Source organism: Patagioenas fasciata, chromosome 9 (genome assembly GCF_037038585.1).
Source record: "Patagioenas fasciata isolate bPatFas1 chromosome 9, bPatFas1.hap1, whole genome shotgun sequence".
In the NCBI taxonomy this organism is placed as follows: domain Eukaryota; kingdom Metazoa; phylum Chordata; class Aves; order Columbiformes; family Columbidae; genus Patagioenas; species Patagioenas fasciata.
Window position 1 is genome coordinate 27,801,788 of NC_092528.1, and position 25,990 is coordinate 27,827,777.

The following is a 25,990-nucleotide window of genomic DNA, read 5'->3' on the forward strand; positions in this document are numbered from 1 at the left end:
ATCTAACAGATTTAATTACCCATCCATAGTCTTGAGCCTCTACTAAGATATGAAACTTTTTCATTAAAATCTTTTATGAAGCTACAAAACTTAATATTTTGTCAAAATTTGAGCATTTTGTTAAATTCCCCATAGTTTTGTTTTAAAGATCTTTTGGAAAATTGTAACTGCATAAGTATTCAGCTCTTAAGAGAATTTATGTATGCAAGTTATGTTATTTATATACAGATTCTAATCTCCCTGGCTTTTTTTCATCAGTGTTTTCTCTTTTATGTTGTAGATTTTCTTGTTTATAAACTAGAAGCACAGGAAACGCTAAATAAAGGGAGGGTAAGTCCTGGTGCACGTTTTTAGAGGTTGATGCTATTTGAGTTGCAAGAAAAAGGAACCGCGTTGCAATTACAACTGTTCAAAGAGGTCTCACAAAATCCTAATTGGAAGAGCGCTCACTTAGTCAATTTATGCTCTGCATGTGTAAGTGCTCTGCAATTCCTAAGTATTTGAACTGTAATAGGAGATCCTAATTATCTTTCCAGAAAATTAATTCAGAAGATATCCTCCCGTTTTATATGATGGTAGTTCAAATGTAATGTTAACGTTTTTAAGGGGCAAGGGGAATAATAAAGCATTAGAAATCTTTTTGTAGCTTAGTCCACAGGGAAAAGGACAGCGACAACTTTCTAACCCGTGGTCTTTGAACTGGAAAGTGTAAAAACAGCCAGAAAATTTGGTCTATATACCAAGTGCCAGAAGGAAAGCTGGATCTGGCAAAGGACCCAGAGACCTGTAGAGAACTCTTTATAAAGCAAGTAAATTAGGGTTTTATGGCTACTTCGTGTTGAAACTGGGGAGCAGTTTGTAAGTTAAACCACGTTGCTGTTGCAGTAACATATTTATCCTTGCTGCGTTCCAAAGCACGTGGAGAGATGAATGGGTTTCCTGGGGAGTTGTGTCCCTAGGTTTGTAACTCCTGGGAGCCTGCATGTCCTGAGGCTGCAGGAGTGACAGAATTGTTCTGTTTAACTCCAGGGTTTTTGTTTTGCAGCAAGACTCAAACAGCCGATACAGCGCGCTGAGCGTCCAACACCAGATGTTGAAGGTGGGTGACCGAGCCCCCCGTTTCACAGGACACCGGTGTCGGGGACACGTGGCCTCGCTGGCTTCTGGTGACGTTCTGCAGAACGTCCGTCCATCGACACTGCCTTCCTCTTACAACGGCAGCCTTAAGAGATTATATACTGCCCTTTTACCTAGTGCATTATTTAATCTTATCAAATGTAATTACTCATATGGACCACTGACTTATCAGACTTTACGTACTTTGGCACGTAAGGAATTTCTTAGACACGTGGGACAGGGCAGCTGCGGGGTGAGGTGACGTAGCCCAAGAACAGGAGACTCCTCATCACAGATCGTTTTGTGTTGAGATGAGCTGCAATATGCATGCTTTGAATAATAAGCTTATTGTTAGGAATGCTTCCTATTCATCTGGACTTATTTAACAAATTGCCAAAGACAGTATTAGCCAGATATGCAGATAACAGACCTGTTCCAGTGTCTGACTTGCTATTTGCAGAGTCAACACGAAGAACTGAAGAAACAGCATGCTGACCTTGAGGAAGATCACCGAAAACAAGGAGAGGAGTTCAGCAGAACATTCAGCGATCACAAGGAGCGATACCTACAACTGCAGCAGGAAAAAGAGCAGGAGATCTCTAAGCTGAAGGGTACACGCAACCTGTGTCTGGCTGCCCACGTTAATACGTGCATGTGTCACTGTGTTTTGTGTGACGTGAGGCAGGACGGCATTGTCTTTGTTCTCACTCACAGGGCACTCAAGCATCTTATGCCCCTTATAAGCTCCATTTTATTGATGACTTTCTGTGGCCTCTTTCTGAAATTGATTCATACTTCGTGTTTCCATCTAGATTTGAGAAATAGTAAGAAACGCAGCACTCAAAAGCCCATCAAGTGTCAGAGGCTGCTTTATGCAGTCCTTCATTTTTAGTTCCAAGTTTTAGTTCTAAAAACCTATAAACCTGGAAAATAGGTTTACCTCTTTACCTTTCATTTACAAGAGAGAGTAATCTAAGACTATTTGCCACTTCCATCAGAGAGATTTGAGTTTCTTAATTAAGTGACTTTACATTTTAGACCTCACTTTTTTCTCCATCATCTTCTCTGAAATGTGTTGTATACTTAGATGATGAATTCTTCATTTTTTATTCTTAGCCTCCAGTTTCCTACTAAAGAGATTCTTTGCAGCCTGCAGACCTCTCCAGTCCTAATTACACAATTGCACAGAGCAAAAGGATGAGGGTCTCCCCATCAAGGGCCTTCAGCCACTTTCTGCCATGAGTTGGTTTTGGGGCCATTTGCAGGGGGAGGCTGTGTTTATTAGTTCTGCCTTGGCGTGACAGCAGGGATGGGGTCACAGAGCTCACGGACCAAGCTGGATTGCTGCCTGGCAGCTTTGGAGCATGGGAAGAGGTTGCCCATGTCCGCTCGCAATATTCCACATCCACATGGTGTCCAAAGTTGGAAGAGAAGCCCTCTCCCCAGTCCCAGAATGGAAAAGCTTAAGGATTCTGGCCATCTGGGCACCTCTCCCAAAAGAATAACTGAGTCCTACGACATCAAATTCTCACTCGCCAGAGTGAATTGTGCTGTGTGCATTCCCCACTCTGAGCAGGCTGCAGATTTCCAGTTGCTGGCTGGCTGCTCTAGTATAAAATTTGATGAAATTTTACAGTTTTCTACTTGAAAATGTAAGACTGGGGAGAGATGGAATGTAAGGTTCAGATTAGATATTCGGAAAAGATTCTTCCCAGAAAGGGCTGTCAAGCATTGGAACAGGCTGCCCAGGGCAGTGGTGGAGTCACCATCCCTGGGGGTGATTAAAAGGTGCTTAAATGAGGTTCTTATCGACATGGTTTAGTGCTAGAGTTGGGTTAGGGTTGGACTTTATGATCCTAAGGGTCTCTTCCAACCAAAATGATTCTATAAGCAAACCTTACTGTTACTCTAATCAGTTTTTACTATAGCAGTTGTGTAGGATTTTGCGTAGCTTGCCTTTGAGTCTTAATTCTGGTGCTTAATTTAGTATTATAAATCCGACAGGGGTTAAATTCTGCGTGTCATTTCTTTTGAACAGAATCCCTGTATAACTTACGAGAGGAGAACAGACAGTTGAGAAAAGCTCACCAGGACATTCACACCCAGCTACAAGATGTCAAGGTAGGCTTGGCTTTGCAGACAATGCTTAAGACCATTAGGAAAAAGAAAATATTCCTGAGTTTCACCAAGCCAGAAATGGGCTGTGCTGAAGACTTGCAGTTTCTGTTATGTGGCAAAAAGGAGAGGAATGCGGCTGAACTGCATTTCTTGTCTTTTGCCACCTGCACTTGACGTACGTGCTCATTAAAAAAGAAAATAATTGGATGAGAAGTGTTCAGTATAAAAATTGGAATTGTCAATTTGACTTTGCAAGTTAAGGATTGTGTTTTGGCAAACCAAGCTTGCTGAAATCAATGTTTTCCAGCTCTATTCTTTTAAAAACCCTCATCAACGTCTCCAACTTTATTTTAGTTACACAAATTCTGGCCTCCAAATTTTCTTTCCTGGCATGCTCGCTTTCCCCGCATTTTTAATATGCATTCCATGTTAAATAAATAAATGCTGTCATTCCAACTCAGGATTTTCTTTTCAAAATAAATTGAATTATCTTCCTAGTCCAAAATCCCCCAGGCTACCCAATTTACCTTTAGAATGCACTTTACGTGAAACATGTCATGTTCTTCTTTTTGTGTAGCAACAGCATAAGAACTTACTCTCCCAACACAACCAGCTTGTAGTGACATTGGAAGACCACAGGAGTGCACTAGCTGCTGCACAGGTCAGAAAGGAAAGCAGCTTCTGCTAAGCTCTAACCTTCCTAAAACTTGATTTTTGTCCAAGTTCAGCTGACTGTCCCGTTGTGCATGGAGCCCTTGGCATGGGGAGGCTGCACAGGCAGGGAGGTGCATGACTTCAGGGCTCGCTCTTAAGCAGCTGCAACAAATCGTAGGGCTGTCGGATAACAAAAAGCTGCGTTACAGGCACAAGAGTGCATGTGTTACCGATAAGAAGAGAATCTCTGCTTCCATGAGAGCTGTCAAATACCTTTCTCTGTCTTTTCTGATAGAACTTCCATTAGTTTAACATCCCACACTCTGACATTCACACGTATCATTATGAAGACCTGGATGCTGATGATAAAATCTCTTTTTGTTTACGACTGGGAGGTCTATAAAGCTCTACACATCAGTGCAACAAAGGTAGAGTATATATGGAGGAACGTAAACTCCAGGGGGAACTCAAATTAGTTAAAAAGAAGCAGCAGCATTTTCTAAAATCGTTTTCAAGTGAACCATCCATGAAGCGCAAACTCTGCACGACCATTGCGGATTCCCTGGGCCGTCCCAGTCCCAGCCGCGTGGGCCACGGGGACTCTGCAAGAGGGAGCAATGTTGGAGCAAAGGGAGGTTGTTGAGGAAGGATTAGGGGGAAAGGCAATGAGGCGGTGTGAAGTGAGTTTTATTCCTCACTCATTTTCTTCACGTAAATATTTTCACAGTCCACTAGATCATTAGCAGCATTAAAAGTGTTGGATCTTTTCTTCCCCCCAGCTGTGCTTGGCAATATATGTAGATATTAAAAAAAATAGGGAGAGACTAGAAAAGTCCCTCATACTCTAAATATATGAAGAATCCTAATTTCCAGTACTAAAAGATGCTGGCAGTTTATTTTAAGCTCTTCTCCCCCAGCCCTGTCAGCTGCTTGGTGTGTGTCTGCAAACATCTGGAACTCCACAAGGGCAGATGATGCAGGGTCTGATTTTAGGTTCACCCAAATCCAAAGGGAAGCTCCATTTACTTCTCCTGGCTTTGAATCAGTTCTTTAACCAGAAAACCTGCGTCACACCGAACCTTTCCATCTGCAATCAGAATGTGGCATTTATCATATGGAAAACCTTTCCTTCAACAGAAGAACCTCGCACATCCTCTTAGAACAGGAGGTATTTAGCACAACTTGCGTAGTTTCTCCTGCAAACCAGCTACACAAAGTTCACCAGGGATTACAAAACACAGCTCAATAAATGACCCCTCTATTTCTAAGTGTATTCCAGACATTAAATATACAGTAATCAACACACTAATGAATTTGTGAGCTGAATCTTTAAGGCGTTGTAATCTTTGTGCTTCTCCACAGCTCAAACTGCCAGACGGATTCATTACATGTTGTTATAAACCCTGTCTCTTTGTCACTATTAATACCTTTTAGGCTGTGGCCTTGAATTGTAATGTTCAGCTTAGTGACTCGTGCAGGAGATCGGAGCACTTGAATTCTGATCTGGACGTGCACTGTTTGAATATCTCAGTAATTAGTCTCTGCATGGGCAGCGAGTGGGGTAGAAAACAGAAAAATCAGGGACCTGTGCATTAGCCTTGTGTTAAATGAATACTACTTTTTCCTCCCAAATTTCTTCCTGGCCTCTCCAGCAGTTAATCAGGAAGCAGAAGTATCCCTGCGGAAGGACAAGAGTAATTTCTGTGCATTCTGCTTTGCTTTTAGGCCTGTCTGTTTTAATGGATGCCTTAGGCTTTCGAAGATGCTTCGAGGTGCGTCTGGCTTCGGAGCTGTTGTGCTTCGCATCATGTCAATCTGTAGCACTGTGGATGTTGTTTCGTATATTATGCATTGTACATCAATGCATCGTGCCTGTCTGCTGTACTATTGATTGCTATGATACCACAGAACACACTAAATGACATACGCAGTCACCGAGCAGCAACTGCAGCCGATTTTTAAGCTGAGTTTTAAAAAAAGGATTATGAAATACACCCACCACCTCCACTGGAGCAACAGAGGAGCCCTCTTGTGGGGATCTGGGTCAGCTTTTCTAAGCCCTGTCCATCTCAAAACCTTGACTTTGAGATAATCTTTCCTATATATCTGCTGTATAGACAGGGACCGGTGTACCAACCAGTCTGGATTCTCATACAGGACCTTAAAGCCTTTTGAAAGTATCCTGATCTTGTCCAAAGTTAAAAAGCAAATCAAATTACAACATTTTACTGTTGCATTTCAGGAAGACTTTAGAAATTTACATTTTCCTCTCTTTTTTTCTTTTCCTTTCTCTTCACTAACAACATACTGTGACTTCCTTTGCCTCACTTCTGTATGTTGGCTGTTGTCTTGTGGAACACCTGTCTAAATGTTGAGGATTTGGCGTTTTTATGACAAGTATATACACACTTTTAATCTACTGTTTATGAACGAACTGCATTTCTTTCCACCAGTCAAGGAGAAGTTGTGGCGCTCTCCATTTCTCCTGCTTTAGTCCGCCAAAAAAAGCTGCATCATCCCCTTTTGACAATTCTCCTGCTTGGCATGAATAAAACAAGTCTTTGTCTTTGTCCCACAGAGATTTTTCTAATACACTTCATATGCATGTGCACTTTGGCTGAAAAGATCGCGATGAATCAATGCTTTCTCGTGCGTGGAAACAATTTTAAAAGCTCCCATCCCTTCTCCTCCCTGGTATTCGCTGTGATGCGTATAGAGCCTTTTCTACCATGTGTCTTGCCAGCAAGCTCACTCCGAGGCGCCTACATTTTATTAAGACGTTGATTTGGACACGCTGTAATTAACGCCTTGCCTTTAGTCCCAGGTGGACGAATACAAACAGCTGAAGGACACGCTCAACAAGATGCCGAGTTTCCGGCAGGCCGAGAAGCCCGAGCGGGCCGAGGAGGAGCCCAAGGTGCGAGCGGCGTCTCCCCGCAGCCACCTCCCAACGCTCCGCGGGGCCGCGGCCGAGCAGCAGCGCCAGGTACCGAGCTCTAGGATGTGGTTTTGCTTCACCAAAACGCCATCTCTCTGCTTAACTTCCATTACAAGCCTACATTTAATTGTACGCGCCTGTCAGATCTTGAGCAAAGCGGCAAGGAGCAGTTTAATCTCCTTGAGCAGTAGGAAAATTTATCCATGATGACCTCTCCTGCCGTGAACATAAACGCGTTTAAAACTGGCTTATGTAAACTGTTTCAAAGTTTTAATTTTTTGAATAATAAGCAGCCTCTAAAACTTTGTGTATCTCATGTCACTAAAAAGCTTTAACAAGTTCTGAAGAAGTTGTCTTTTCACGTGCTTTATGGAGTTTCAGTGGCGCGCTTTAAGTCGCTATATTTAAAATGGGCACACCACCAGATGTTCAAAAAGAAACAAAAAGCAAAGTGTGGGTGAACTCTAGAAGCTACAATCTCAGTTGCGGTTTTGCTTTACACCAGTTCTTGGCCAGCAGAACCTACAGGAGATAAAGCGACAAAGTTTGCTTTGTAGATACAGAATTGTGATAGTTTTGTTCCACTTCAGGTCAAACGAGGTGTAACCTACTTCCTGACGCAATTGTACAGCGTCTGTGGCTTTCCTTGGCTCTCTTGAGGACATGAAGTCCTTCATATCTTGTGCACACGTCATCTTGTGTATGTTTTGCAGAACGAGAAGCCAAAAGAGAGAGAAGAAGTAAATATCCAGGAAAAAGACGACAGAGCTGAGTCTTTTAATCTGCAGGGAAGGGCTCACGAGGGCCAGCCTGCCAAAGAACTGAATATTCAGGAGCAACAAGAAGCTGGGGAGGATGATGAGCAACGTGTTGATCGAGTTGAAGAGGAACGCAAGAAAGAACTTGAAGAGGAAGAAATGGAGCAGGCGGGTCAGCCTGAGCGCTTGGAGGAGGAACAGGATCAAGCGCCAGAAGAGCACGAGTGGCAAAAACAGGAACAGAAAGAAGAAGAGACCAACATGTTGGGTGATCATCTTCATTCAGAGGTACAGAGCTCTCTTCTACTAATTGATTAGCTTTGCTGTTTAAATGGAGGCAGCTCTTGTCATTGCTGGCCCTGAATTACACTCGCCTATTTCTAGGTCGAATCAGTGTCATATTTATAGAAAATTAGGGATTCAAAGCACTTGGGTGTACAGAACTGAGGCTCAACTTCAGCACACACGTGTGCTCACCAGAGGCAGCTCAATTAACATTAATTCTGCTGATGGACTGAAAGAGCAGTCAGGTTGGGTCCCATCTTTAAATTTGAGGACGATAGTAGCTGATGGGAAGAAGAGAGAATGAGACTCGAGCACTCTGCTGGAGACCTGTCCTGCATCATTACTCATTTGATGAACCTCAGCAAATTGCAGAGCATTTCCTTATCAGATATACCTGCCTTCTGTAAACATATTTCCATCTAAATGCTCGCTGTCGTTTGACAGGAAAATTTAACAGCAAGATGAACACGACTGAAATAGCCAGGGGAAATCAGTGCACGGCAACAAGTCTTGCTCTGTGCAGCTCTAAATAAAACCAGCAAATCTTGGATTTACATTCTAGATCGGATCTCCAGCAGCAAATAGATTTTACTGGTCTCACCTTAGGCTTTGTACACACTGTCCTAGCGGATGAATTGTGTGACCCCAGTGGGATGAGAAGCCGCTGTTGGAGAGGTGCAGTGGATTAGAACAGCAGCAAGAGGTTAAGCTGTGAAACCGGACTTAAAGTTACTGCCGACTGTATAAAAACGTGCAGTGTCTCATTTAAGGCTCAAAGCAACCCCTACTGAAATTACCAGCTAAATCAGTGGATGTGTATTTGCTGTCTTATCAGCCATCAAAACTTCCTTTGACTGGTAATATGTTGGGGGGGTATTGATGTTTAGGAAAAGCATGGCTTCCCCCAGCCCATCATCCCCTCTTCCTTCCCCATGTCCTCCACAAACACTTCCACTCGGTGTTCAAAAAGTAATTAAGCAGAAGCAAGAAAACTCAAAATAACTTTGCTGTAATTCTACATGTGGCATCTGCCTAATTTTCCCTCTTGTCACAGGTTCCTGCGTGCTTGTGTCTGATCATTGTGATTAATGACTAACGCGTTTCCTTGACAGATAACGTCGACAAGAGCCGTAACAAAGAGACATAAGGCAGCTTACGAAGAACAAGTGGAGCAGCAACACCTTGCGGCCCAAAGAGCGGAGGAGGCCGGGCAGCTCCGGGAGCAGCAGGAGTCGCTGCACCAGCAGCTCCTGCGGCAGCAACAGCTCCAAGAGCTTCAGCTGCACCAACAGGCACAAGAAGGAGAAAAACTCTATAAAAACCAGCTAAGGTTAAATTCTTTTACGTGAGTTTGGCACGGTCGGTGCTCCGGGTTTTATGGCTTCCACCACAGCACCTTTGAAAATGGGGTGGTTTAATGCCATAACCCCACGCTGCCCAGATCCTAAATTCATTGAGCCTCATTCCAAGGATGAATCCGATTGCTATTTTCAGGGCTTTTCCCTCCTAGTTTTCATTTTTTCCTTTTCCAATGGAAGCCTCTGGATTCTGGAGCACTACTCAGGGGCTTCTGGCATCCAATACCCCTGGTCTTAAAGCCCGCTTTAAATTAGTAATTATTTTCCGCTAAGCAGCAATTATGATCTTGTTGTACTGAGGAGCTCCAGTATCAAATATGCATTAAGTACCCAAGCTAAAATTCCTTTTAAATGTGAGATGCTGTTTTTAAATAATTCCATGAGGACTTTCTGGGCAAGAGTGACTAGTGGTATTTGCATTGTAGGGACAAAAGCATGATTTCAGGAGAAGCCATCGCCTGTTACTGTCAGAAAGTTCTTCTGAATGCAGTTATTTCATGATATTGCAGCTTCTACATGCCTTTCACCCTCCTGTCATTTTACCTTATGCTGCTGCTTAGTTTGAAATTGTTAGTGACATTTTATTTTGTCTTTTGGAATCTTAAGCCCATTGAATTTTCCTTGCTGAAACATTTAAAATTAATTATTAACTTGACCCGTATTCTAAAAGGGTTTTGGTACGAGCCTTTCATAACTTGCTAGTCAAAATATTCAGTCCTGCAAGAACAACCACACAAGTAAACCCCTTTCAAGGTGAAAGCTAAAACTGCTTATTCAACAAAATAACTAATCCGTGCAGTCTGTCTGTAAGAGACTTTATCTGAGAGGCTCTTTGCTCCCAGTTCACAGTATCGGTGCCTTGGTTATGGAATATATTATATATATGCTATACGCTAGCTTAGGAGTCTTGAAAATACAAGGCGGATCCCACTTATATATGGAGAAATACAAGCCCAGAAGTTGTATAGTAGGATAAGAAAGTTTGTTCTACAATGTATATCTTCTTTCAGGAAAGGTGATGGGGAAAAAACAGTAATAAAAATAGGTAACAGAAAGCTAAACTAAAACCCATTCTGGCAGGAGCTGGGAGAGGCAGAGATGCAGTGGGGTGCTTTGTTTATTAAAGCAAAGCCACACTTTTTTGAAACTGAAATGATGTCTTTGCGTTTCATTATCTCAGCCAACAGAGTCATTATGAAAACATGGACCATGATATTGTACAAGGGGAAGAAGAGCAAGGTACTCGGGAAGAGGAAGGAGGTAAGAGAAAATGTGTGTCCCTACCACTTTCACAGGTTCCCTCTGTACTCCCTTTCATGCGAGATTTTAATATTCATTTCATATCCAGTTTGGGTTCGAGCGAAATATAAATTCTTAATTTAAAACCAGAAGCTGAAATAACACTGGCTGAGCTGACTGGAATACAGGGATTAATAAAATCATATCCACATTCTTGAAATGAAGTCTCCTCTTGATTGAGCTACTAGGATAGAGCTTTGTGGATCTTGGTCACATTCCTGGCTTTGCCTGTGATTTTGTTTGATCTCTTCGAATTCGATAATGTATCAGTGCCAGTTTCCTACTAGCAGTAAAACAATTCCATTAGCGTTATGTGTTTAGGAAAGCTCTTTAGATAAAGGCTAGCCTGCTGCTAAAAGCCCATATAGAAGCTGCTATATAGGAGGCTCTTAAAAAGGCTATGTAGAAACTGCTGTAATACATTAATAATATCAAAAATTTGTCAGCTTATGAACGTGACAATCAGCACCAGGATGAAGGTGAAGACGAAGATCAAAATAATGCAAATGAACAGCAAGAACCGGAACGTCAAGTCGAAAATCAGCAGGCTGATGAATCAGTGAGTATGAATTAAGACACTATGGGTTGCAGTCGTTACTGAAGTGAAAACCCAGAATCTCATCTGACATAATTGCGCATTACAGAAATAAGATGAACCAGAGGTCTGCTAGGAAGACAAGTTTGACAGCTTAAAACTGCATCTGTATCTATTTAAAGTTGTCCTTACTGATTTGAGAAGAAACCAAAAAGAGTTTCCTTGTTGGAAGCAACTCGCTTGTCTACATTCCTTTGATCTGCGCTTTAGGTGGGAGGAAGGATTTGGGCTTAGCTGGGACTTAAAGGGGTAAAGTTGGAGTCAAAAAAATAACAGGAGTAACTCACTGGTGGGCAGTGAAAAAGAACAATGACAGTATTTTTCATGCTGTCATTAGTTAAGAGGGTAAGAGCCAACTCAATAGCTACTGCAAGCAGCTGGAGTCAGTACAGAAGAAGTGTGAGATCTTGAAATGAGAACGTACTCCAGCAATGAACATGGTATCAACTGCACAGAGATCTGGATGCACAAGATCCAGTCCTGTGCCTTTCCCCAGGTTCCCTCTCACTTGGTGTTGTGGAACATCAAGTATCATCTTTACTCCCCCCCACCTCAGCACATTAAGTTGTATAGTAAATATTTCTAAAGGATCTTTAACTTGTCAGCTATAAAGATACCATAAATGCTTTTACTGAATGATAAGCAGAACTAAAATGCTTCTTTTCTGAATGGCAAATTATGATGAAAAACGAGCGTTGTGTCGTTTTGTTTTGTTAGATGTAGAGAAGGTCAGTATTGCAGAGCAGACTGGTACTCAAAGATCCCATCAGCTCTTTTGAGCCGTGAGCGTTTAAACTCTTTATCTTTTTTCACCTGGTCTTATCAGGCATTGCCAGTTGTCAGGTAGGGAGTAAACAGGAGGAGTTCAGCAGCCTCTGTGAAATAAGTCATCAGCTGCAGTGCGTGTTCCAGCAGAGAGATCCCCAGGCCGCAGTTCTGCGTTCAGCGCTAACGCACTTTTGCTCTCAAGAACTGACACTTCTGCACAGGCTCAGGTTTGGTCTGGTGGCCCCTGATGCCTTTGGACAGATTGCAGCTGGTTTCACTGGGTACAGAGTTGGCTTTAACACAGCTCAGGCTGGGGGAGCTTTCAGCTGAAACAGTTTGATAAAATACATATTTAACATTCATTTCTGAAAATTACAGAAGGCAGCCGTGGAAGATGTGAATCCTGCTGATGACCCCAACAATCAGGGAGAGGACGAATTTGAGGAAGCTGAGCAAGAGAGAGAAGAAAACCTACCAGATGAAAACGAAAAGCACAAGGAAACGGGTCAGAAACAAGGACCTCCGGGAATGGAAGAGCACCTCGTGGTCAGTACGGGGAAAGGGAGCATCTGTAGGTCCTTTCTGAGGACAGTGTGGCACAGCTTGACCAGGGAACACTCAACTTGGGTTTTTTCAATATCTCTTAAGCCACATATGATGTGTGCAGGTAGAAGTGAGGAATTACCCTGGTTTGTTTGTCATCCCGGGCTCCCCTCAGCGAGGTTCTGTAGTTCAGGGCCCCCATATTTCCCTTCACACAAGTCCCCACAAGAACACCCGCTCGTACAATCTCTGTCTTTGCACAAATCCCTTCTGTGCCGCTTCCATGTCACCAGCACTCGGTCGCCTGTAGGCAGCGGTGTCACCTTCCTTCTGTGGCCATTCCAGTGAACGCTGTGCATTTCAACCCTGTTTCAACTGTAAACTCCTCTAGGCAGAAATAATCTGTATTTTTATGGCGTTGATCTTTAATGGCGTGAATATTTCTGTGTCTTCCTACTTAGTATGGAAAGTCTTGCTTTATTCTGTCAAGTGGTTTTTATTATAATCATCCTCCTATTTTTCAAATTAGGGCAGTTCTAAATCATGTAGCTAGGCTATCATTAATGCTAATAAAGGCACTATAACTTCTTATGCTATTACTGTTACTTTAGCTTTGCATAAAGTTTTCGTTCCAGAACAAGAAGCTTTAACTTTCAGTCTTCTACAGTTAACAGGCACACACATAAACTGAATTTTTATGTTATCTTTCTGCAGATGGCAGGAAATCCTGACCAGCAGGAGGATAATGTGGATGAACAATACCAGGAAGAGGGAGAAGAGGAGGTAAGAAAATGGATATGAAGTGTAGGTGGCCTCAGGTATCACAGCACATCTCCATTACCATTCAATGGTGACATCATCTATAACTGCAAAATGAGCCCAATTCTCTTTGACTGTGTGAAAGCTTGGAAGTCTCTGCCGTCCACTTCTGGACACAATTTATCATTACTCTTGCACTGCAATCCATTAGTCTTGCGTGCAACGTGGTGTTAATTGTGCAATAATTGAAAAGATTAAACCATTTACAACACAAGGAAAAATTCTGGACAACTTCAAGTCTCTGCAAACCTCATTAACTTTGCATCTCTAATCACACACTGCTGTTCTGGGCAAAGTGCTTCCTTGGCCAGTTGCTCAGTCCTTAGCTCTGTGATCTATCTGTGCTCCTCCTAAGCAATCCAAGCTACATACGCCCCTACTATTTGTGCAAACGGTCAGGAAGCCGTTACCACATCGCTTTGAACTGGAGGAGAGAAGGAGGGGAAGGGACTTGTTCCTTCCCATGTTGAAGGGCACGCTCGTTACGCACACAGGAGCATAAGCTGCCCTGCAGTCCCTCAGTACGTTCCCAATCCATTGCTGTTTTCCACTTCATATGCAGTGATTTACAAAAAGCAACAGAAGCAGCTACTCATTACTCCATTATGGGAACCACTTTGTCTGGATTAGATGGAATGCACTTAGAAGTCACCAGTTCAAAATACAGTTACTTAAATCAAACCAGGTCATTAAGAACTGGGAATATTTGGGCTTTGGCAACTACTCTATGGCTTACAGGAAGTAATTTAATACACGTTTCATAAAGGGCTCGTGTGCTTACTGGAAGTATTAAAGAGCAAGCAGTGATTGAATGAGCACTCAAGAGTTAAGATCCTGTAATCAGGAATCATTTCTTGAGTAGGTTGACTTGAATATTGTACATCGCTGTTGTTCAAAACTTTATCCTAGATCTCCCTCCTGCTCACAAGCAACTGCTCTTATAATAAATATTATAACAAATACACACTCTTGCTATTGATGTTGCTGAGAATGCTGTTGCTGCTGCTGTTCGGGAGAAGGTGGCAGCAGCATCTGGAGGGAGGGAGCCCCGTCAAAGCAGCAGCCTCGTTACTGCTTTTGGTGCTGTCACCTCCCCTGGCCACAAAGTGGCAAATACTTCTCAGTGGGGAGAAACGGCTTTTTCCCACGGGCAGAGCTGTGTGGCCTTATGGAAGCAGGGCTCCATTTGGAGCAGATGTGCACAACAGCATTCTGCAAAAGAAAAATCAACTTTACTTTGAAAAAACACACCTCTTTCACGTTTACACCTAACCATAAAGGGACATGGAAGCGAGGGAAAGTGCTGACGTACCAGAAAGGAGTGATAGATCAAGATCTGAACATCTGGAAAGCAGACTGAGTACGGCCTGCACTCTCTTCAAGGATAGAATTGGAGGAGATTGTTATTTGTTCCCAGTCCCCCCTTGCTCTTTTGTGGGTTTCCAGGAGCATCACTCAGCTGCTGGGAAAACATGGACAAGTTACCATTAAATACCTGCATCACCTATTGGAACTGAGATAGTTTTAGGAGTCTGCAGAGGGAGAAAGTGTTGATAATGACACTCTCACTAGGAAGGAGAAAATAATCTATATTTAACATTAAAACATGGAATGGCAATCTCAATGTGTTACCTGGTGATGAGAGGGTCTGTGAAAACTGTAGTTGAATATGTTATCAGAGGATGTGAGTTGCCTGATTGTTGGTTGGGTTTTTTCCTCCTTTAACCTCTCCCTGCCCTCTCCTCCCCATCTTTTGAATCCTCATTCTGTAAAAGCATAGCTGTGAAAACATACACATTTATGCCACAGGCTGCTTTTCTAAAGGAAATGAAAATATACAGAACATCTCTGTGCTTTGTAGATCCAGGAAGACTTGACCGAAGAGAAGAAACGAGAACTGGAACGCAACGCTGAAGAGCCATACGGTGAAAACAACGACAACGTAAGTACCGTGGAAAGCCACGTTAAACACTTCACACAACCACGATCGTGTCGCACCAACAGTACGGAATAATTCTTGTAGCTTGCTTTAGATCGTAGACCTTAAAATATCATTCCCAGATTCCACAAGGACCATCGGGTCCAACTCCTGTCCCTTGCTCCAGAGTAAACTGTAAGGAAATTGGCAGTTGCACTGGATCTCTTGGGGGTTTTATATATATATATATATATATGTGTGTATATATATATATATTTTGCCCCCAATCAGGCAGAGGAAAAGAATAACGGAAGGGCAGATCAAAAGCAAGAAATGCAAGAAGAAAACAACCAGAAAGAAGCTCATGAAGAAAATTATGAGGAGGAAGAGGAGGAGGAAGAGGAAGGCAGAGCTGTTGCAGCAAAAACTCGCAGACGAGGGGAGATGTAATCCTCTTAATCAAATTCCTGTGTTTCGAGTTAGTTTTTTTGTTAAAAAAAAACAAAACCCCGACCTTTTTAGGATATTTAATTTCCAAAAAACAAGTTTGTGTTTTACACTTCTTACTTTTCTATTAGATGCTCTCATATGTTTATACGAACACGGTATTTTGATACTCTAGATTAGGATTTCTTTTCTATTAAAGCTGTACATAAACAGGCGTCATCTAGGTTTAATTTTTTTATAATTCCGGGCATGTTTTATAAAGGCTGTTTTGGACGCTTCCACCCTGTCCAAGTCTGACAGATGTTTGGTCTAATTGCCAATACACACAACATCTGAGGGAATATATCCAGTGCCTAAACCCAGTCGACACTCATCGCTCCGACTCTCATTGTCGCCCTTGACGCAGCTTTTACGACGAAGGGCGGCCGCCCTTTCCGCCCAAGGCACGACCGGCGTGGAGGCCGACGGGTAGCTTCATTCATTATAATCTCATTTAATTATTCAAATCCTTGAAGATAAGCACATGCCTAGCTCTTTGCGGGACCAGGCCTTTTAGAGGTACACAACAGTTATAAAATATGCAAGTTTTACAAGCCTTCAAAATACAGCCAGGTTAACAGCTGTTAGTTTTGGCAGCTGTTTATATGCAGTTAAATTATGCATTTATTTTAATGAGCGTATCTAGGTACTTCAATTACACGCACTACATAGCGGATAATGCAAATGGTGCTACGCCGAGATGAGATGTGAGCTGGAAACCAATTTAAACTTGAAGATCCACGATGCCAAATCAAAACACTACAGCTGTTGCAGGAATGAAGATTCACAGGAGGAACAATTTTGTTGTCCTAGTTAATGTATAAAATATTTGACCGGAGGAATCTAACGACGTCACCTCAGACTGCAGAGAAGGCTGAGGCATCGGAACTGAGTTGACACCATTGGTGTGAGATGTTGAATTAAGGCCTTTACCTTCTTTTACTTATTTATTTGTAGGTCTTTGCTGGAAGGATTTCTGTGTCCCTTAGTGGGAAAATGAGATTAGAGATAAGTCCCACGGAGATTTTGGGAACAGCAGACACCTCTAGCACTGCATGCCAAAATGTAATGGGGGCGGGGGGGAACGACACAAACATTGTGCCTTGGGAGGCTACTATGAACATAATCACAGTGCATGGTTATATACAATATTTGTATTGGTACACACCCTAGTTATTTAATATATGTTAAAAGGAGAAGGGGAATCTGGATTTCCCAGGCTCTGCCCCATTGCTGGAAATGGGGCGCACAGCAGCTCCCCAGGAAAGTCTGTGTTAATATATAATAGAGGGTTTGGGATTTTCCCTTTTTTTTAATAATGATGCATAGGATTGGTTTTAGTTTTAACTTTTTATATGAATGTAATTTAATTCATTTTTCTACTAACTCAATTTTGTTATGGTTTATAGTTGGTTTCCTTTCTTTGCAATTTTCCTAAACGGCCCAGACACAGTGCTTATGTTTCATAGGAATATTTTTGTTAGCAAGTATTTTGGGTTTTCTAGTTACCATAAATCAGATTTATCTTATGTATAAAAAAGTTTACGTGATACTGTAAAATGTATAATATGTACATAATCTTCAGAATACAATTATTTTGGTAAATTGGCCTGTATTTTTAATGTCACGGTTGCAGTATTTAATTATTTGAGGCATAATAAAACTTGACTGCAGTCAATAAACTAGAATATGGTTACCGCTCTTTCACGAGTGGGAGGGTTTGCTGTGGTTTTCCTGTGTTAACAGAGAGACTGGCAGAGAGAGGGAAGGAGCTGGGAGCCACAGCGGCATTTTGGGGCAAGCGGAGCAGCGTTAGGGCCACCATGAGCAATACTGGGGGTTTTGTGCACTTTAAATCATCACGGCAGGCAAGGCCCCTTCTCCAGCTGGAGCAAGGGAATCACAGAACCATTCCGGTTGAAAGAGACACTCAGGATCATCGAGTCCAACCATAACCTCACTCTAGCACTAAACCATGTTCCTAAGAACCTTGTCTAAACGCCTTTTAAACCCCTCCAGGGATGGTGACTCCACCACTGCCCTGGGCAGCCTGTTCCAATGCCTGACAACCCTTTCCATTAAGAGTGTTTTCCTAATATCCAATCTAAACCTCCCCTGGTGCAACTTGAGCCCATTTCCTCTTGTGCTATCACTTGCTCCTTGGGAGAAGAGCCCCATACCCTCCATGCTCCAACCTCCTTTCAGGCAGCTGTAGACAGCGATAAGGTCTCCCCTCAGCTCCTGTTCTCCAGGCTGAAGAGCATCTTGCCTTCTGTGTCCATGAAAGTGGAAAAGGGGCCCAAGCCCTTTTCTGCACAAGCTTCTTGCCCAGAGGAGCAGTTGCCCACCCCATGGTGCAGGAACCCATAGCAGAAGATGAAAACCAACTCTGGAGGTACAGGTACTTACATTTTCACAGCATCTCCCACATCTACAGTGAACTACACACTTCAAGCATTTCTGTTCATGGGTACAGCATTGCCTGTGGAGACGTGGAGAACATGGACTGTCTCCTGCCACACTTAGACTGCAGAAAAAGCCACTTCCAAAGTCATCTGCAGGTACCAGCGCAGCATCTTCACACCAAAACAAGCTGCTTCTTACTTCTCTGCAGCTGCTTCAGCAACTTGCTGGCTGCAGATGAAGTTAAATGGGTGCTCGTGTGTTCTGCTGGCTGGTGGGCCCCGAGCTCCCAATGCCCTGGGGCATCAGGCACCTTTGTTCCACAGCTCTGACAATACCCTTTTGTTCACCCTGGGGCTTCACTTGGAGAACTTGTGGCTGCAGCAGGAGTCCAGAGAGACAACTGAACTCAGCCTGGAATGAGAAGCCGCAGAACAAGGCTCCTGTTGTGCGCTGTACCAGCCAGTATTCACTGCGGACGCAATATTTACTTCGGCAAGCACAACAAGTCCACGTCTCATGTGAAAAGGCCAAGAAAACCTTCATGAAAGCCCGCTCTGTCCTCAGCCAAGGGCCTGTTCACATCGGATGAGGTTTACTTGACCAAAGATCAGCTTTCTGAGCAAGACTTCAAGCTCAGCGGACAATAGCAGGGTGTCATCTCCACACCGCGCCCCAGCAGCGACTGGTGGGGCTTTCCCATGACTCGGTGGCCAACGCTGCTCCTGCCAGAGTCTCGGAGCTCAGGTTGGCAGGGCTCAAATGGTGATTCCTCGGACTTCCAAGGTAAAGCACACAAGACCTTGCACAAGCACCTGCTCACCTTACACCGATTCTGAGCTCTGTGCCCAACACACATCAGTGCCAGGATCTATGGTCCTGTCTGGTAGATGAGCTGCGGGTTCCAAGGAGGACCCTCGTGGCTGGTCCTCATTGCCCATAGGGGTAGAGGGAATGCTAAATGCTTTGCTGAATCAAGAAGTTAATGCCTTTATGTGATCTAAAAATAAAGTGGAGATGGCCCAGAGCTCCAGCCTTGGTGTACAGGATGGAGGGCAAAGGGGGGGAACAAGAGTCCCGCACAGAGTCAAAGGATGAACTCAAGGGGAAAGTTACATCCCTTCTGGATTGGCAGCAGCAGGACAGCTCTTGGTGTGCTGTGACCAGGTCCAGCATCCACCCTTTAAATTATTGGAGGCCGTTCAGGGAATGGGGAGAAACTGATGGGAAAACTTGGCTCATAGAGAGAAAGTTCATGCTGCAACCAGCCCAGGAAAGAAATGTCAGAAAACCCCCAGAACTGGCGAGACAGGAGCCCCCAGCCTCAGCTAGAAACAAAAGAAAATCCCACGGTAAAATTCAGGCCAGAAATACAGAGTGAATGTTTAGTAATGGAGTTAATTAGTCATTGTAGCCATTATTTTAAAGATTGCGATGAATTCTTGATGTCTTTTAAAAGTCTTTCTAGCTCAGTCCTAGTTTGGGTATCTTGTGATAAGTTCTACTGCCTGTGATAAATTCAAAGGTCGGTCAGAGGATCATCATAACCCACTCCAGCCATAAAGTACATGAAACAATAACACTCAACGTCATCTAACCTGAGCCGAAAAGTGAGTTAGATAGCTCTGCTTTAAAGCAAACAGTCGAAAATCCCTGTGATGAGGAATGAAACACACAGATCCAACTTGTCATTGAAGTACAAACAACTTTCTGACAAGTTCTGTTCGCTTTTGCTGCAGGTTTTTCCTGACAAAGGAGCTGGAGAGAAGTCATTGCTAAAAACAACCTTTGCTCGGCTTTTCAAGTCTGAGCACGTCAAATGTGTTTACTGTGCACATGGAACTTCCTACTCTGCTACCCGCAGGAAATACATTTATATTGTTACAGCCAAAATATTTGCAGGGTGAAGAGAATGAGAAACCCAAAGCTGTGTATCCAGAGCGAGATAAAAAGTCGCTTTGAGTACACCTGACACATCGTCAGCCTTCTTCACAGGGAGCTTTACACACTGCCTTAGGGCCAAAAAATGTCCTAGATGGTATTTTGGAATGGGCGGCATCCTTAATTAATGAACAAATGATATTGGATATTTTGTTCTGATGAACAGCTAACAAAGTCATATAAAAATGAGATTGTGAAATAAATTCACAGACTACTTGGGACACATTATTCCGCTAGTGTCAAAGGGAATAGCAAGACCTGCAGTTTCTCCCTGACCTGTAGAAAAGCCCGGCTCAATCTTTCCTAGCAGGAGCCACAAAGTGCCTTTGTAAAGTCGTAATTGTGGTGGACAAGCCAGGTCAGCCCTGCACCAGACAGTCCTGATTGCAGAAGCCCCGAGCTGTTTGTGTACGGGAGATATTGCAAGCGGGACGTGAACAGCCCTCCCACACCACAGGGAGCCCATTTTCCGCTCATTTATTGTGACAGGTGGGAAATGCGATGGCTCCTATGCATTAAGGCGAGATGGTTTATAACACTAAACAGCGTCCTCACAGCCGAACGAGTCCTACCTGCATATTTAGCTTTACTGGTAGTTTTATACTGTGATGCCAAAGAGTAAAATCACTCTCTGGGCAGGTATAGAAAGGATCTAAATACGTGTTTAAAAGCCGGTGCAGAGCACAAGTGGGAGGTGGATTATCACCAGGCGCCTCCAGCGGGGTCTGCCCAGAGCAATAGCGATGCCAATAAAAACCGCTCCATTTCAGCCCCAGCTAACCAGGGCCCGGGCCAGGAAACCGATGCTAAAGGAAGGTTAAACGGGTTCTCTATTTCACCAGCAGGAATTAGAAATGAACATACACAAATGCCTATGGCAGCAGCGACAGCTTTGGGAGGTTCGGAGTGACCTGGGGGCAGGTCCTGAATGTCACAGTTGTTCGGTCAGTCACAAAGGACAAGCTCAGTTCAGCCAGAGCATCGCTGGGAATGAGGGGACATGGAAGGGACCGCAAAGGTGGGAGAAGGGGAATAATTGGAGATACAGCCAGAAAAGGTGCAGGGGTGAAGGATAAAACCACAGGCCACCAGATTTCATTGTCCATGGAGCAATCTGAGTTACCCTGAAACTACACAGGTATGTACAAAGAATATCCAGGTATACAGAAATATACGGTACAGTAAGAAATAGTTTGTGCTAAACTGCATCTACCTGAACCTTGGGTAAAGACTCTTGTAGATGAGCTTGGTTGAGTTCACAGCCACCACCTTTCTCCTGAATTAGACCTTCATGAACATCTACAATGTACCAGCTTCTGTCACCAAAGAGCAGAAAGGTTATGTGGCACAGGAGGGACAACTGAGCCCCTCCACACAGCCTGGGCTTCCAGCTGCTCTAGAAGACACAGAAATTGTTCCACTGATGTGTCAGATGGCCGTGTTATTAGATCGATTTGCTTGTAAAATTAGGGGATGTGGTGCAATAATGAAAAATGCTGAGATGTTTCCCCATCTCAAGATCGATATTTCAATGGGTTTTAAAAATACATTTGTTGAAAATAATGCTGCAATTGAAGAAAGTCTTTGTAGAAGCGTTATAGTTCACAGTGATAAATGTGCGAAGCCACAAGCCATGTAATTCCTAAGATTTATTCTGCAGAATATTTCTTTAAAATTGGAATATTGGACAACCTGACACCCTTCTGTAGTTTAAAAATAATAGAAAAGTTATTTAGAAAGGAATTTCGCATTGACATTTTTGTACTGAGGTTCATAAACTCTACCAGGAGACATTTCCAACTCTGCTAGCCCAAAAAACACCGAGATTGTGTGAACTCTTTGGTGGTTCTGTTACAGCTAAGGTGACTCAGTGCAAATAAGAGAAAGGAATATGTCATAGCTTCTAGCCTTGCTTCAATTTCCCATATTGATTTTGACTGATGTAATTAGGAGCTCACCAGGTTATTCTGCATGGTGGTTCCACACTGTCAGACGTTCCCCTCAGGGCTTGTTCTCACAGAAAATATCATTAAATTCACAATTTACCTTAGTGGCTGCTACCTTCCCCATCCAGACAAATGTTCACATCATATTGCTTCAGTTAATACAAAGAACTGTTGGTCTACACTGCTCTCCTGTCCTTCCTTACCCTGTTTTTATTTATACCTTAAGGTTTCCTGCATTTAACAGTAGTTCTTAGGAGCAATGGGTTTCATCTTCACATGGATCCACACAAATGGCACCGCTACCCCACATCTTCCCTTACACACTTTATTGAGCCTCCTGGATTTAAGCACTTTGTAGATCATGTCTGCATTAGATTCACTTACATCCAAAATTTGAGCCGCACATATCGCATCCATGTTGGTGGATGATCTGCATTACAGGAATTGTAACCGGTGTCGTAGGGAGCGGAAGAAAGAAGGAGGAATATGCATCTTGTTGGGTAATACAGGTTTCACATCTCATAAACTATTGAATGTAATACTATTGGAAAAGGTAGAGAAGATGACTTGAGGTTTCTCTGTGTCTTAGGAAACCACTAAAAATTCGTATTTCAGAGCGCCCTGGCTTTCTAGAAGATTCCTTGGTTCTCTTTGGTGTGCTACAGATGTGGATTTTTTCATACCAGCATCATAGATACGTGGATTAAGAGCCAGCATGGGGTGGCTGCATTTTAAGCATCAGGGTGAAAAATTAATAATAATAATAACCACCACCATTGTTGTTTCTATAGGGTAATCCCATGCCTTTCTCAGTTGGTTCATGTGAACATGGAACAACTACAGTTTCACAAATGGATAATTCTTTTTGTGATTAACATTACGCAGACCAGGCTGTATGTAATATTAATAATTTGCTCACACTGCATAGTCTCTCAATCTGGCCCCAAGCAGGTGAAGTTTGCTACTACAGGGCTCTTCCAGAACACAGGATTCACCTCGAGTGTGAGTAGAGATTCAGGCTCCAGTTTTCAACAGTTTTTGTTTCCTTCACAAGATTTGGGCCCATACAGGTATCATTTCTTGCACAGCATCGATGCAAACTGATTGATATATTATCCCTTTTTATATTATACAAATCATTTACAGTGTTCTCAGAAAACAACGGATCACTTCATTACTTGCTCTTACCACCAGGTAGCAAAGATGCTCACAGCCTAAGTAAAACAATACCTAATAAGAGGATTAAGTAGAGAGGATTTCTATTTAATATTGTATTAGCGAGAGTAGATACCCTCCCTGCCCATTCTAACTCCCTCACAGGATAGAATGTCCAGCTTGTAAGGGAAGCTTATTGACATCTGAGAGGCCAATAAATCTGTTCATGTTTTTTAATGACCCCAAGAGCTGTTTCTACATGCTCACGTAGTCTTACCAACAATTTACCCTCATAAATTAATAATTGTCTTTAGGGCTTTTTAGACCCTAGAAGCCGATTTAGCTCCTTTGCAACAACTCTAATTGTAAATCAAGACTTGGGGCAGAGCAGGATTAAGCCTCATCAAACCAAACAAGGCAGCAGGTAACAACCAAAGAGAGACAACAAGACTCCTTTTGTGCACCAGCAACTCTGACACCTACAAACGGCAGCAAGAAACCTTCACAAATGAAAAAGGATCATCCTGGAGTTAGAACACTAGATTTGGAGTAAATAGTTTTAAGTCTTTTTTGCTAAATGCTGCATATGACATTTGCAATTAGTTTCCTTTCTGCGTTTCAATGTTTTTTCTGTGTAAGTGGGAAGGATAGCACTTTGTTATAATACAAGGAATTGATCGATAGAATATATTAAAGATTCATAATGAGTGCATTAAAGCATCCACACTATGCTAATGTCTCCCATTCAAATACTATAAAAAGCTCAGTGAGCTTTTGACTGAACCATCAAGTGAACGATGGGCAAATCAGAAGTGCCCACACAAAATAACAGAATTACTTTATGTTATGAAAAAGTGGGCAACTCCTATAAAAATCAACACGCTGGAGAGCAGTAATTTGCTGGGAAGATGAGCTTTATTTCATGGCTCATAAGTGAATATGAATCTCTGTCAATCCTGATGGTTTTGCCCCTGGAAAGAACCAGAAACCCGTGGGCTGGAGAGTCAACCAGGGGCAGGGACGTGCCCACATGATGCCAGGTCCCCAAAATATGGCAAGATAGCAGAAAACCCCTCAAACCTCACTGGGCTGAGCCACCAAAACCCACAGCATGAGGGGGATGCTGGAGAGAACGTGGCATCAGCCAGCCGAGATGTGCAAACGCCCCTTTCAACTGCAGGGTTTATTTTCACATGCCCTGCTCTCTACCTAACGAGCTTCAAACAAACAAGTTATTCACTAATAAGGTTATCAATCAGTCCACTTTAAAGAAGGAGGCACAGAGAGAAAGCAGCCTGAAAACAAATGGAAAAATCTATGACAAGGCTACAAATTAAAACAGGAGCAGGGCTCCCATACGCCTCAACATTTGGGTCACAGTCCAAGGGCCAAGCAAAGCAGAAAGATGCGGTATTCGCTAGCTGGTTTTATGTTGGGAAAATTGTTAACACATGGCAGCCATCAAATGAGATTGGCAGCAACTGTGGCACTAGGATATACATTACGAGAGGAAAAGATGCATATATTTCAGAGATGTGGACTTCGGTGGCTGCGCTGTGCTCACTGATGCGGTAGGATGGCTGAATTTGTGGGAAAAGACACGTTAATATGCAAGATGTCCTGCAAACACGAGTAGCTTCGCTGCTCCCCTGGCTCGCTGGCAGAACATTTACCAGCCCTCGTACGCCAGAAATGCAGCATGTGCCAATAAATTATCTCTTTTTGAATTACCATACAAATAACTTGTTTTGAAGTTGGCTGTTCACTTCAGGAGCACAGTGCCATCCTTCAAATTCAACAATAAAAGCCAACGGGGGATCTACACAAATTAGCACTTTGTAGCCGTATCTAGAGATAGAGGTCTATGAGAACAATAGATAAAATCAAGTAAATTACATAAATCCCTGAGGTTCAGGAAAAAGAAACAGATTTAACCATCACCCCCTACTTCTTCAAATAAGGAAATTAAAACAGGCCTTTTTATCTGACAATGAAAAGCGCGAACTCCTGAAACCTTGAAGTGACAAACGAGCTTCAAATCACAATGTATTTCCCCTCAAGCCAAGTTTTTCGCCTTATCCTCTCCCCAGATACTGTACTTGCCTCCAGCCTTCAGGCTGCCAACCTCCTTACACAACCAGGCACTTCCAGCTCTCTCCGCCTCATTTCTCAACTTTTTTAAATTTTATTTTCTGATAACGATTTCTTATTACCCTCCAAAAGGCATTCGAAGCTGTTTTCCCAATTCATACAGCACAATAAATTATCAGGAATTAAATTAGCTATCAAAGGGATAATAGACTTGTTCCTTCAAGGGCTAAATGAGTTGTATCAGATTTATCTGGAAGGGGGGAGGTTTCACGACGTACTCTTCCAACAGGTTTTGTTCCTCATGGTGTATACTGAAGCCAACCTCCAACAGCCACTCAAGAGGCCAAGAGAAGTCAGCTGCTCAGCACAGGTGGCCTTGAATTAAAGGTCAAAGAAAAGAGCATAAAAACCATGGAAATACTTTAAAACTGTGCTTGCAGACAGCAGTGTCTGGCTGGAGTTTCCTTTTTGTGTAGGCTTTGCTGTCTTTGAATGCAGTCACACTGAGAAGGTGTTTCAATTTCATTTTACAAGACTTTTTGTTGTTGTTTCGCTTTGCTTTGTGAGTGGGTTTGCTGGTGTCTTTCAAGAAAGGAAAAAATATTTGCTTCATTGTGGAAGGATTAGGAATATGGATGACTGAGTTAGCTAAAACATTAAAGCAGGATGTACTCTCCATTACACAATAAAGCTTAACAACAAAAGCTCTAAAAAATAGACTGTGAGAACTATTTTTCCCTGTATATAACATCCTGATCCCCACGGGCAGCAGAGTGGATGAAAAAGCTATACTGGACAT

The 25,990-nt window shown here is 42.9% G+C and overlaps 1 protein-coding gene across 2 annotated transcripts in view; it reads left to right on the forward strand.

Annotated features, from left to right (window-relative positions):
* Positions 1-17,343, forward strand: part of GOLIM4 (golgi integral membrane protein 4) — a 31,399-nt gene extending 14,056 nt beyond the window's left edge. Inside the window, exons 3-16 of one of the 2 annotated variants that reach the window (XM_065844609.2) lie at positions 281-330; positions 1,046-1,099; positions 1,577-1,727; positions 3,155-3,237; positions 3,812-3,895; positions 6,707-6,874; positions 7,540-7,872; positions 8,982-9,199; positions 10,408-10,487; positions 10,973-11,085; positions 12,268-12,435; positions 13,147-13,215; positions 15,113-15,193; positions 15,461-17,343. In XM_065844609.2, coding sequence (XP_065700681.1) covers positions 281-330; positions 1,046-1,099; positions 1,577-1,727; positions 3,155-3,237; positions 3,812-3,895; positions 6,707-6,874; positions 7,540-7,872; positions 8,982-9,199; positions 10,408-10,487; positions 10,973-11,085; positions 12,268-12,435; positions 13,147-13,215; positions 15,113-15,193; positions 15,461-15,619 — 1,811 coding nt within the window. In that variant the 3' untranslated portion in view covers positions 15,620-17,343. The remainder of the gene's footprint in view (positions 1-280; positions 331-1,045; positions 1,100-1,576; positions 1,728-3,154; positions 3,238-3,811; positions 3,896-6,706; positions 6,875-7,539; positions 7,873-8,981; positions 9,200-10,407; positions 10,488-10,972; positions 11,086-12,267; positions 12,436-13,146; positions 13,216-15,112; positions 15,194-15,460) is intronic. The other variant, XM_065844611.2, reaches the window with a different exon arrangement.
* Positions 17,344-25,990: the final 8,647 nt, after the last annotated feature.